Here is a 12,948-nt window from a genome sequence, read left to right as displayed (position 1 = left end):
GAGCTGAGCACCCACCGTGCTTTGTTGCTGCTAATAGACCTATCCCTGCTAATTAGTCTAACGATTCTGGCCTTCACAAGACTTTGTGGAAATGAATCCCAACATTACATCTGGCAAGGTTTTGAGTCACCCTGATTGTATCAGTAGGATCCATTTCTAAGAACCTGTGTTTGCTTCACCATCCAAAGGAAGCAAAGCTGAACTCCAGCAGGATTGGCACTGGAACAAGGACTTCCGTTGGAAAAGTTTATTTGGTGGCTGCCTCAGACATTCGAAAGAAAGCAGTAAACAGATACTCCTGGGCAGGCACAGCTGAGGACATTTTGGTATAAACGAAGCTGTCAAAATGAAGGAACACTTTTCTCTCATTGGTTTTTAACCATTGCATAAACATTTGGGTGCTTTCCTGAATTTGGTATTATGAAAAGAAATGGGTAATTATGGCCTGTTCTGCTTAACATTAATAATTTCTTTCATCCTTGTCATATCAACCCTCTGTTATGTGTTTTAAGGAGAAAAGACCAGTCATGCTCTCCTCATATGGAAGCTGTTTCAAACCTTTGACTGCTTTTTTACCTTTTTCTTAGAAAAATCTCTTGTCTTCATGTCTCACTTCTCTCATTGTCTCAATCTGAAAAGATACACATGGATGTCTTACATCCTCTGAACATGCAAGCATAAGGCCACTGCTTAGCACCGAGATCCATCTGCGGTGCAGGCTTCTTCACGCAGTTCTGCTGCACCGTACCTCCCCATCTCCAACTGCAGGACTGCTTGGCCACCGTGATGCCGGAGACAAGCTGTAAGGTCTGTTCTGTCAGGGTCCCGGTGCTTTCAAAGCTGCCCCTCAACTCTGCTTCATCCCATCTCCAGAATTCAGGGCTCCCCATTTGTTCCTTCAGTAAGGTTTTCCTCAAAGCACATGTTAAAAAATCACCCGTGATTTCAGATAGTCTTCCACCAGTACACCTTCCAAAGCCAAAACAGGTAACAGGGGAAAAAGCGAGCCTCACCCCGCAGCGATGCATTCGCCCCTGTGCAAGCTCCCTGGCGAGCTACGAGCAGGGCTTGGGGAGTGGCAAAGTGACAGCTCCCAGATTTAGCTGAGAAGACAAAGAGCAAAGCTTGGCTCTAGGGTTACAGCAGCCACCTGCTGCGCGGATGTCCTTGTGACAACTGGAGCTGCAGCGCTCACCTGTCATCATCGTGACATCTGCCTAGGAGCAGGCACGGTCTTTGTCGTAAGGCAGTTCTCTGTTTTGTTATCTAGGGCTACCAGCACTGCTATCTGGAAAAGTCAAGATGAATGAGGAGCAGTCTCTTGGTTGGTACAGATGGCTTGCATGGGATGACCTTTGAGACAATGTTGAAATCATGCTGCTTATCTGGAAATGTTCTTACACCGAATGAGAGTGAGATAATTAGATCCTGCTATAGCTGTTCGCTGTGATGCACTTTGAAACAAACAAGGCTATCAATTTGATTATGAAAAGCAGTGAAGTGGAAGGCAATAAGGTCAGCATGTGTTGATGGGGGATGGATGAGCACTCTACTTGTGCAGCTGCAGTAAAGCTAAATAGCATCAACATCTTTTTCCAAGCTTTTCCAAAGAGAAACAGTTTTAGAAGATATGATCTTCCTCTTAAATCCAAGAGGTGACTCATGAGACAAGAATCAATCTCCTCCTGCTTAGTACAGCAAGGCCTAAAAGACAAATATTGAGTTAGCCATGATCATGGCAGGAAGTTGAGAATATTGCTGTAGGAGATCACCTCCTTACAACATGGCTCAGAGAGTGCCTCTCTTGACCACATTCCTTGCTCATGCTGTTAGGGGTAGAACAGATAAGGACAGGCAAGAGCTGGGTTGTGAGACTTTAGACCATTCTGCTATACGCAGCCTTTATCAACTTGTATAGTCAGAGACAATGGAGCTTTTAAGGTATTTAAGTGCCTGAAGAAAAGACTGACATCCTGCTGTGGGACGCTTTGCGTATTTAGGCACCTACTTTAAGTCTAAAACTCTGGTCCCAGGTTTCTCTGCCTTAGCTGTATGTCTCCTCTTGAGGCACCAAGACGACACATTTGTTAAGGGCTGTGACATGATCAGGCCCTGTGGCAGGGGGCTGCAGAGAGATTTGAGAAGGCTGTTAAGTAACAAATACTGTATTTTTTAGCAGCATCTTCAAATGCTCTACTAAGGCCCCCTTCCCTTCCACACTGTGCTGCCCATACTGACGCTGCACTGAGGATAGGGTTTCACAACATGAGCCAAAATATTGGCGTCGTGGCATTTGGTTATTCCCTGAGTAGCATCACTGGGAATGTTGTTGACACAGGATACGTAGCCTGCGGCAACCCTGAATAAAGGACCTGGCATCACGGGCTTGAAATGCCGCCTCTCCAGGGGGCAGTTAGCAGGGCAGGATGGTACCCCGGGCCTCGCACTGCCTGGAAGCAACAGAGCTGGGCTGCTGCAACTCCTGCAACTGCAACGTTTCTCTCTGTGTTATTTTTGATGGTATACTTTGGACAAAAGTACATGAAACAGCTCAAACGGCACTCCACTAAACCTCCGATGCTGAACGGCATGATGTAAAGTCAGCACGATGGAAATGTCCTTCCACGTTGCTGCCCAGGCTGCGAACGTATTCACACCTCTTACACCCTGTGCCATGGCCGTTCTTCACCACATCCCACATTTCATCTCTTGGCCTCATATGACATGGCCACAGTGCTTTGTTTGTTATTGATGCTGGAGTTAGGGCCTGAATCTTTACCTATGAAGTTTGGCATTCTTACGGTTAGTCCTTTAATCCTGGGTTGAATAATCAAAACCCCTTTGCTTCATAAAGCTACAGTTTATTTGCAAAATCATACCACGAAAGTGGAATTTAACCTTTGGCCTCCGCTTCCCCAGACTGAGAAAACACCGAAGTGCACTCGTGGTGAGAACAGCTGAGTTTTTGCTCCTGGTCAGCCTTCCCCTGGCAGCGCTCAGGGAGTGCTTCCAGTGAGTACTTCCCCATACTACTCAAAACCTGGCTTATTCTTACATATGGTTTCAGTTCTGCTGAAAACCTGAGGTCATCAGACACGTGCACTTATTCACTGCACCAGTGGAAATCAACAGGCTGAACTACACTCTCCTCTTAATGAAAAACAATTGCCATCTCTGTCCCCCAGATAAATACCATTTAGCTTGCTTTTGGCAAAGCTGCAGCCCCAAAGGAATTTGGCTGTCAGTTTATGTTGGTTTTGCTTCATTTCAGCCCTGGAGGTGGGTGTGCTGGTAACAGAGGTAGAGGAGACCTCTGCAGTTGTAGATTCTTCTCCATCATTCACATGGAGCATGTTCCTCGCTGGTAGTGCCAGGGAAGGAAAGGTGGAAGCAGCTCAACACCTCCCTGGTCTCCTTGGTAGATTACAGAGAGTAATGCACTCAGTATTCATTCAGGGTTCATGGGGCTGAACTGAGATTGGTGCGAATCCTCGTGTTCATGCCTATGTGGAGTGTGAGCCTCCCTGCTTTGTCCCTGGGGATTTCTAGGGAAGAAGAGAATGGGTGACTATTTCATGAGAAAGAAATGAGCAGCAGTTGAAAAATACGTCAGGGCTGGGCCAAGACTGCATCATTCTGCTGCACAGATGAAAAAGGTTTAATCTTTCTACAAGCATTAAAGAGCACAGCAGAATAGAGGGCATTTAGTTTCTCAGAACTGCTGTATCAGGAGCTATTACCACAGTTTCAATGACTGCTTTAAAGGCAAAGTCCATTCTATGGAACTAGCTTTGCAAGAATCATATATCCAAGGGTAGAACACCAATATGTATTTCATTCTTTTACTGTACCACATTGTTTTAATTCTTTTAGCTTTGCACACATCTGCACTTTAATTTCTTCAAAGCATGGGCATATTTCGGAGCTGGCTGTTTGGTGTTGGTAAAGAACAAATACAGTTTCTGTTGTGAACTTAGCCAAGATTTCAGGAAACTGAATCTGGAATTTGAACTTGAATCCTAACTCAGCTTTAAAGTAGTCCAATTCATAACCAGTCTGAAGAATATCCACAGAGCGAAGATGTACTAATTAAGTGCTAAGATACAGTATCATAGCATACCAGGAAGTAATTATATTAGTAAGGTACCAGAGCCCATGATAGAACAATAGTGGGAACAGCTCAGTGCCCTGTTACAATACATCCGAGATTAGCTATGTATATTTGTGTTGTACTGTTTTCAGGATATGTTACTATTTTATGTAAGCAAACAGAATCTGGATTTTAATATTATTAACTTTTCTTAATAAAATTCTGTGTGTTCATCTTCTTGATCCCACAGTACTTTCAGGTTCAGGTCTTTGAACAGCGTAGTGAGAGAAAAGCCATTGCCCCGGTCTGAGATAGTGTCCTGGGACAGAACATTATTCAGTTTAGTGCAGCTAAGCTCCTTTACTGCTGTTAACTTCTGTGTTTCTTGAGTTTCTAGGAAGTAAAATTTATTTTCAGGATGTGACACTGAACCTGATGACATCCACCACTCTGTGTTGTTCTCCCCAGGGAAGCTGTCACCGGTACTGACTGAGAGGAGGAGAGCTGCTGATGGAGATGGCAGGGATTCATCCTCTGGAACCTGGTCCCCATCAACCGTAACCGAAGACAACAACAGCGGCAGTTCTGCTGTCTGCTGTCTATAGCATCCTTCTTGTCCCACCAAAGACAGCGCCAGCTGGGGTACGTGCACTTTACTTTCCATCCCGTCAGTCTGCAACAGCAGCTGCTGCGTTTGCCCGGGGCTCCGTTGCACAGGAGCTGGCTCTCCCACGCCACTGCTGCCCCACAGTGCCATGTTTGGCCTCTGTTCTTTATAACTCCAGTGGCTGCAGCTTTTGCCTAGCACCTGGTTTACAAGCTTCACACCAGCAAAGCTATCTGGAGAAACTTCCTTTAGCACCTGGTTTGGGTGCAAATTGTTCTTGTCGACATGGTCCGTGCCATCGACACACACCCCGTAGGTCAGGGGGAGGTTGGAGACCCTTTGCTCAGCTCTCTGGGGAGCGTAAGCAGGATTTGTGCTTGCCAGGCAGGGTGGCTGAGCGGGCAGCTGGGACGCCTGCACGTCAGCCTGTTGCTGGTAGGTAGCTTCTGGTGGGCAGAGAGGTTGTGGTGGCTCCAGGGCTTTGTCCAAATGCTGGCTGATCTGCACTAACTGCACTTCAGGGATGAGAAGCGAAGGTTTGGATAAATTAATGGGCTTTATAATATGCTCCACTGTCAGTGTGAGAGGCTGGAATGATGAAATCCCTCTGAAGTCCTGTTGAAGTAGATAGACAAACACGAGCTATTAACAAGAAGTCTGTGATTTTGAAGGTTTGCTTTAGATTCTTAAAATTTTTCTTTGGAGAAATATCAGTAAGAGCCAGCAACTACCACCTGGCATCTGCTGTGCTGACAAAAGACCTGTTTCTTTTTACGGGGAATGACCGCTCAGAGGAATACAGGCATCTCCCACTATGCTTCAGGACAATTGTGCTATCCTAAAATATGAGGAAGAAAAAATCCTGTTAAAATTTTGCAGTTTTTGGCCTAGCACCTTGAGCATGGAAATAGATTGCCCTTAAGTTAATTTAACATTCATGAACAACCAGTGCTCGCTAAGGGAGATGAACAACAGGTAGGATGGCCTGGGGCTTCAAAAAGAACTGGTGATTTAGTATGCCTCAGGTTTTAGCTTCCTAACCTGACACTTCCTTTAGAGCGGAACAATCTGGGGAAGCTCTGAGCACCCATCTTCTGTAAATCAAATTACCATTGAGTCACTCAAAAACTGGAAGCCAAAATTATAAAAAACTTCTGAAAATTTTAGGTTTAAAATTAGAGGAAAGGAAACTTCTGGGGGTCCTTGATTTTGAGAGCCGCTCTAACATATTAGTATAAAGCCTTGCTCTCCTTTAGGGACAATATAAACAACTTACTTAATTTATTAGAATAACCAAGATCCTTCAGATCTGCAGGCATCTTTGGTGTCTTACTTTACAACTCCCCGCAACAAATTTTCTCTATGTGTGTAAGGATGACCAAATTAAAACTGCCAGCAGTCTGCAGTGAATGCCTAGACAATGCTCTTGCATGCGCATTCTTCCTCCTCGGTTAGCACTGTTATTCAGGTGCATTCACATGGTCCTGAGCAGTTTAAAGTTTTGCTGCGATGGCTTAAGAACACTTACCAAAGACATAGGCTGCGCACTGTGCTGCTTGACGTATTTATAGATCACGTAGCTAATTGCAGCAAACACCAGCCCAGCACAGAATCCGAGTGCAACAAAGCAGTAGAGAAGCCATGTGGTGTCTGGTTAGTGAGGAAAAGAACAAAGTGAAAATGTAGCTTCAGAGCACTGGGTTGGAAAAAATGCATGGCATCATCTAAATGATCTCATAGGACTCAATTTTTAAATCAGGAAACTGCATTGCTTCAAAATGTTTAGTAAGGCTATGATATTTAGCACCAGCTAAAAACTGATCTCTTTCGTGTACCCAATATCCCAGGTAGACTTTTAGCTGAGCAGAGTTAACAGCCTCACCTGCTAGAGTTTTCACCCAAAATACTTGGGATTTGCTGCTTCTCTCACGGAGGTGTATGTACACTGTTCCATTATATTCAGTGTCTGGGTCCAAGTTGATAACTTCAAATTCTTTGTTGTGCTCATTCTTTATCCACTATTTAAAATAAAGGTAAATGCTGTATTTTAGAAAGATAATATGCATACAATTTCCTCAACTCAGATTGCAGAATTAAGCATATTAAAGTTACTAATAACGTGCTACAGGACCGTAATAATTCTGCATATATGGAATTCTAAATACACATTTTCCTTTCTACTATTACTGCATTTAGTTTTTGCATTTCATTTCATTCATACTTGAACTATGTCGCTTTCTTTTTCAGTAACTGTCGGCTTTACTTTTTGTTACTGATACTGTAACGTGGTCAACTCTAGTTCCATTTCCAAAATTTCAGAGGAATGCTTTAAGTTCCTCTTGTCTGCTAAAAGTCAAAGAGAATTTCTTTTCCTTGTGCATCAGAAATCTCCTCTATTGTGTACCAGTTCTGGTGTCCTTCTCCACCTTATGCAAAATGTGATTTACAAAAGTCAGTGGCTAGTGGCCTGAGGTTGTACTTTACCTTTTGGTGTGTTCGTTGGTTGAATAGTGTTAAGTGATAATCAACAGGACCAAATTTGCTATAAATGTCCTCTATGGTTAGCTGGTGGCCATCCTCACCTCTCAGCGGAGTATAGGGGGGCCGTATAAGAAACTTTATGGACCGTACATACGGAATATACTCTAATTCTGGTGCTCCAATAACAGCTAGAAAAGACAGAACAGGAAGTGTCAATTGTTAAGATTAAAGCTAATATGTTATCAGAGTGTTTTATACACATCTTATACACACACACCAGACTGACTGTAAATGATTATGCCTGTGTATAATCAAAAAAGTATTTGGGCTGCATTTCGTTGACCATAGGAAAAATCAGGAAATGGGTGATAATGCCTTTCCTCAAGGTTCTGCCTCCTTTAGCCAGTGTTTGTCTCTAGAAATTCCTTCCCCAGGCTTTTCCTTAGGACCATGCTCTCACTGTTTCTGTGTTGGTTCCCTTTGCTGCACAGAAGCATCCTCCCTCGTCTGTTTGTGCTGAGATGAGTGTGGAATCCCACCACAGGGCGCACAGCTAACTGCTACCTACGTTCCTATTCCCATCCTACTTCAGATTTTGTCTTTAGAGCAGTTCAGGTCTTGTGTATCGAAACTTATCTTCAGTGAAGGGTATACACAATGCAGAACACTTAAACAGAGGTTTAACCCAATCCATAACAGGATATTTAAAAGCAGCACTCAGTACTCCTTTAAGGACATGTAGCTTAAAATAGTAAAAAGAATGGCTCTGGGGAATAGGCTCACCTCACGAGAAGCATTAAGGCTTATGCTGCAATGCAAAGTGAATGTTTCGTGATCAAAGCAACTACATGGCTCTTTCATGGCTTATTTCATGCAAAGATCTGAAGGCTCTTCATAGCCACTGACTGCTAATGTCACCCTGAATTATTCTTGACAAGTATAAAGTGGGAAAATTTTAGACACAGAGCAAGCAAGAGGATGTCCAAAGGGTGTGGTGTTTGTCGTACAGCTCACTTGGGTTTGGGAGCACTGAGCATCAGTTGGTCTGGCTGCTTATCCCGATGTGCTGGAGTTCACATTCCCTAGCTTCTATGACTGCATTACTGGCTGTCCTCAGGTTGCCCATCATGTCTCTTACTAAGTTCCTGCCTGTCTTAATAGCAGTTCTTCCTTCTAGCACATCTGGCTTTTCCCCTTCTCTAATTGCAGTCTGCGTCAGACCTCAGGGCTGGCCCTGCCCATTTGCTCACTTGCCTCTTTGCCCAACAGCAAGCCTTCTTCAGGACTGGAAAGCTTTCACTCCCCATCCTAGCAAGCACAGAGTCTCGCAATACTAAAATCAGAGGAAACACTGTCCTAAACATCAGTGAGACTAGAGATGAATCTCCAGCAAGCAGGATTTAATAGATTTAAGCAGAGGTACGTACTCTCTTTTCTGGGTTCAAATCTTTCTGAGCGCACCCAGTTGGAGGAGCAGTAGTTCTGGCCAGTGGCCCTCACCCTGGCGTAGTAGTGCTCGGTGAAGTTTTCTGTTTCATGAGTGAGATTGCAGAAAGGCTGTGTGATGTTCTGGCACTCACGCTTGTTAAGCCAGGCTTTCTCTCCATACCTTAGACAGGACAAAATAGCTTTTAGTCTGATTGGTATAGCAGATGCAATACAATCCCCCGGAATGATCCAGGCAGGCTGCTTTGCCAACTACTAGTAGTTTTTAAATTAATTATTGCGATTAACAAGTGGCTGGGAATGAAATGGCAGAGAAACCTCCCCTGGCCTACAGCCCTTAATCCATTCCCACTGATGCTTCTGTGTGGATAAGGAAGTGCAGCTCACTTCAAGGCATACACAAGAGTGTCCTGCGGTCGGTGACTCTGGGGTTCTTTGCTCGGTCTGGCACTGAATGGCTGCATGCAAATTCACCGCTGACTTTGCAAACTACCCAAATGCAACAAAGCTATTGTGTAGCACTGGTCTGATTTCTTTTAGCTCTAGTGACTGACCTGGAGGAAGGCAATTGCTATTACCTGTATTTACAGGTGAGGAAACTGCAGAATAGAGAGAAGTAAGTTGCTGAAGACAAAGCTCTGTAATGGAGTAAAACGGGCAGTCCAAAGTGTAAATGTATTTGCTTAGCTAAGCACCATCCACCAGTTTAAATAATCCTGTCCTTTACTGAGTTCTTGTCTAAGCAGAACCATTTCCATGAAAGCAAGACAAGCAGCAGAAACAGCAAAATCTACTGAGAAGAGTGGCCGCAAGAACAACAGAATTCCAAAAAGAAGCAAACTTCACATACTGCTTATACTGGACATCATATACGGTGCCAGGGGGAATATCTGCTTCAGTTTCCCATGTCAGGATGTTCTCAAAGTTTGTAGAAGAAAATGCTGCACGTTTCAGACATGATGACCTCTCTGTAGTCGCAATGCCTAGGGTAGCAAAGAAACTGGTATTAAAATGCATATTCTGGCATCTCAGCCCTCAGGTGAGCATGGATCCAGCACTGCTCAGCCATTTGGTGAACAGAATCATATCACAGAATGGCTCAGGTTGGAAGGGACCTCAAAGATCATCCATTTCCAAACCCCCTGCCATAGGCAGGGATGCTACCCACTAGATCAGGTTGCCCAGGGCCTCATCTAACCTGGCCTTGAACACCTCCAGGGATGGGGCAGCCACAACCTCTCTGGGAAACCTGTTCCAGTGCCTCACCGCCCTCTGAGTGAAGGATTTCCTCCTAATCTCTAATCTAAATCTCCCATCTTTTAGTTTAAAACCATTCCCCTTTGTCCAGTCATTATCTGATTGAGCAAAGAGTCGCTCTCCATCTTTTTTTATAAGCCCCCTTTAAGTACTGAAAGGTCGCAATGAGGTACCCCAGAGCCTTCCCTTCTGCAGGCTGAACAGCAGGCACGCCACTTCCAGGTCGCTAGAGAGGGGCTGCAGAGCAGAAGCTTCAACAGAACAGGAACTCAAATCATGCACACATCACCATATAGGCTTTGCAGATTGTTGGCTCATCCCAAAGGAATCTAAGTCAGGAATTTTTACAGAAGGGCCTCAAAAACTTAGAGAGAATCCAGGATTTTCTTATCAGGTTTCTTTTAAAGCAGTTAAATGGCTGGAAAACTAAGAACAATAACCTGTTTCCAGGCTAGATTTAAATCTGTGAATGCCATCACTTCTGCCCAGACTCAGGGAAGTAATGTGTTTAGATCAGTCTCACATCACTGCAGATGTGATGGCCATTAGCTGCTCATGGTTCATGTTTTATGGGATGGAGACTGCCTGTGCAGAACGACACTCGACAGACCTGAGACGTGGACTCTGATCTGGGTGTGCCAGGGAGAGGGCAAACAGCTCCTGGCTCCCTGCAGACCGAGCTGCGTGCCTCTTCACACAGAGGATGGGCTCTAGCTTTGCAAAGCTGAAATGTCCCTTGCCCTGGCAAACATGCCCTCTGTAGAGCAGAACGCCACTGTGATCCACCTGCAGCAAGCTGGCTATGAGCAGCTGCTGGAGAGTGTCCTGGAGACTTTGGGGTCCCTCCTGTAACCAGAACACATGGTGCCACGTTGCCTCAAGGCTGATTCACAGGACCTTCTAACTTAGGCAGTAACCTGCAGAATCTATGAGCTCTGTAAATCTGAATTATAGACACATCCTCAAAGTTGTGTAGTTTATACATTAATTTTAACCCTTGCTTTACAGTACTGATAAACTCCTTGAACTAATGGAGCTTCAGCCTGCTCTTGTTGGAAATGAACAGTCCAGTTATGGTGCTTGTAAACAGACACACACAATCAATGCGACCCCGCTGAAAAAACGGTGATAAACAGGTAGAAGTAGCAGCATTTTACAGATGGGAAAATTTAGGACCAGACTGGGGGGGACTTGGACAAGATCACACTGAACAATTGTGGTAGAGCAGGGACTAAAATATGCCAGTTCCTGGATCCTTACCCCAAGCTTTCCCTCCAGCTGCTTCCATGGAGAACTGTGTGGCAGCAGTTTGATCTATTGTGCTCTACAGGAGGAGAATTAGTCAGAAGGACACAGATCCAATTATCAGTCTTTTTGGGTAAGGCATTTTGACAGGGAACCAACACAGAAATAGGCTCTGGTCTAGTCCAAATGCTAGCTGAGCACAGCCTTCCTCCTGAGGCAGCACAAAGCGGGTGGGTTTCCCTGTCTGGTCACCATGAGACCGAGTCACCAGTACCTTGATCATATCAGAGGTAGGAAATCTCCATCTTCCCACATTTATCCATACTAAAACACGGTTATGCAAACCAGTGTAACACAAGCACAATCAGCGTGGGCAGGAAGAACCACAATATTTCGGAGTGCGAAAGTCCCTCTGCTTCAGAAGTTTCTGTAGGCACCTTCCCTACAGTGTAAGGTCATAGACAAATATGCAGAAAAGCAAAGCAGAAGCAGATGAACGCTAAGGTTGCTAGCTGAGAAGCTGTCATTCAAAAACATAGCAAGTTTATGCTTGATTCACCCAGGAGTGGGTTTGCCACATTTGGTTTAGGATTGAATGGCTTTTAGGGATATATTATTTGTTTGTACCTCTTTTAAAATCAGGGCTGTTCTATTTGTGTGTATCTGCGTAAGACACAGGGGGCTGATCCAAAATCCCTTGAAGTCAGTGAATATCCTTTACTCCTGTAGGATCTGGGTTGCATTAAGCCAGTGGCAAACACTTCGGATTGAGGGAATCATTTCTTCTCCCTACTAATCCTTAAAGCACTGAGCACACCAACAATACTTTGAAAATATTAAAAGGAGAGAGCTTTTGAACAACCTCAAGCAACAGCTCATTCTCTAGGTCTTGTTTCAGGACAGATGACTGAACTGCTTCCCATACTACATGCCCAAACTGAAACACTCGCGGTCAGTGATAGGAAAGAAGTCAGAACTTACCGACCACTGAACACACAGCCAAGACGATCAGAAATTTCTTCATGAATAGCTAAGCAAGCTGCGCTGGGAGAGCAGGCAGTGGATCCTGTGTGCAGATGAATCACCTTTTACAACAGCTAAATTCTTGCTTGTGAGGCTGAGTTGGATTTGTTGCCCAGTAACAGGCTGCGGAGCTGCTATCCCGCCTGCATTCTCATCTGAGATCACCAGCTGAAGACCTGTGCGCATGTGTAAGCACAGGAGAGAGAAGAGCAGAGTGACAACAGAAACACCTCACCCCCTCTGAGTATACACACCTAACTGTACAAAGGTGCACGAGCCAGAGGCTTAGAAAATCCCCGGGTTTTTCTTGAAAGAGAGCCAAATACCATTTTCCTGATAAAGAGCTTCCTGCCTAAAAGCCCTCACTGAGGTTTCTCAGTTTTGGGGTTTGCTTTTCTGGTTGTATAGCTTTGACTGGTTGGAACTCTAGAAGTTAATATTTAGTGCTGTGCTCGTAGCTGATTTTATAACTGCTGCAAACAACACACCTATTTCCTTAAGAAATACCTTTGGGTATTTTGTTAAAATGAAAGTAAGGCAGATCATTAGTTTTTAAGCTCTTCTATTGTTCGCGCTGGGCATGGGTGGGAGCCAACTGACTAACACGCAGCCCTGCTGCGCTGGGCAGAGCACAAGCTCCTCAGGTGTGCCAAGGCCTCCGCACTGCCAGGTGGCTGCAGAGGTTCTTTGCTTGGCGTAGGAAGGGGGAGGTCACCTTTCTGCAGCAGGAGGATATCTGTCCCCAGTTGCTTCACAGCTTTTCTCAGAGGCAGTTGTAGACCTACAGTTAATTTTAGTG

General features: G+C 44.8%; 1 protein-coding gene across 1 annotated transcript; it reads right to left on the bottom strand.

The window, feature by feature from the left end:
* Nucleotides 1-2,843: 2,843 nt before the first annotated feature.
* Nucleotides 2,844-12,259, bottom strand: IL22RA1 (interleukin 22 receptor subunit alpha 1). The gene is made up of 7 exons (XM_035562271.2): nucleotides 12,108-12,259; nucleotides 9,475-9,607; nucleotides 8,606-8,787; nucleotides 7,182-7,366; nucleotides 6,580-6,715; nucleotides 6,226-6,347; nucleotides 2,844-5,312 (listed from the first exon to the last, which is right to left on the bottom strand). Exons 1-7 carry the CDS (start codon nucleotides 12,148-12,150, stop codon nucleotides 4,302-4,304), a joined length of 1,812 nt encoding a protein of 603 aa, XP_035418164.1. The 5' UTR covers nucleotides 12,151-12,259; the 3' UTR covers nucleotides 2,844-4,301.
* Between the last annotated feature and the right edge of the window lie 689 nt (nucleotides 12,260-12,948).

Source organism: Cygnus atratus, chromosome 23 (genome assembly GCF_013377495.2).
Source record: "Cygnus atratus isolate AKBS03 ecotype Queensland, Australia chromosome 23, CAtr_DNAZoo_HiC_assembly, whole genome shotgun sequence".
Taxonomy (NCBI): domain Eukaryota; kingdom Metazoa; phylum Chordata; class Aves; order Anseriformes; family Anatidae; genus Cygnus; species Cygnus atratus.
This window is presented reverse-complemented; position numbering and strand designations above follow the sequence as displayed.

Coding starts and splice junctions, on each gene's coding strand:
- IL22RA1 (XM_035562271.2), bottom strand. CDS start 12,150: ATGAAGAAATTTCTGATCGTCTTGGCTGTGTGTTCAGTGGTCG. Junction 8,788..9,474: donor TATGATGTCCAGTATAAGCA/GTATGTGAAGTT, acceptor GTCCTGTCTAAG/GTATGGAGAGAAAGCCTGGC. Junction 6,348..6,579: donor TTGGGTGAAAACTCTAGCAG/GTGAGGCTGTTA, acceptor CTCACTAACCAG/ACACCACATGGCTTCTCTAC.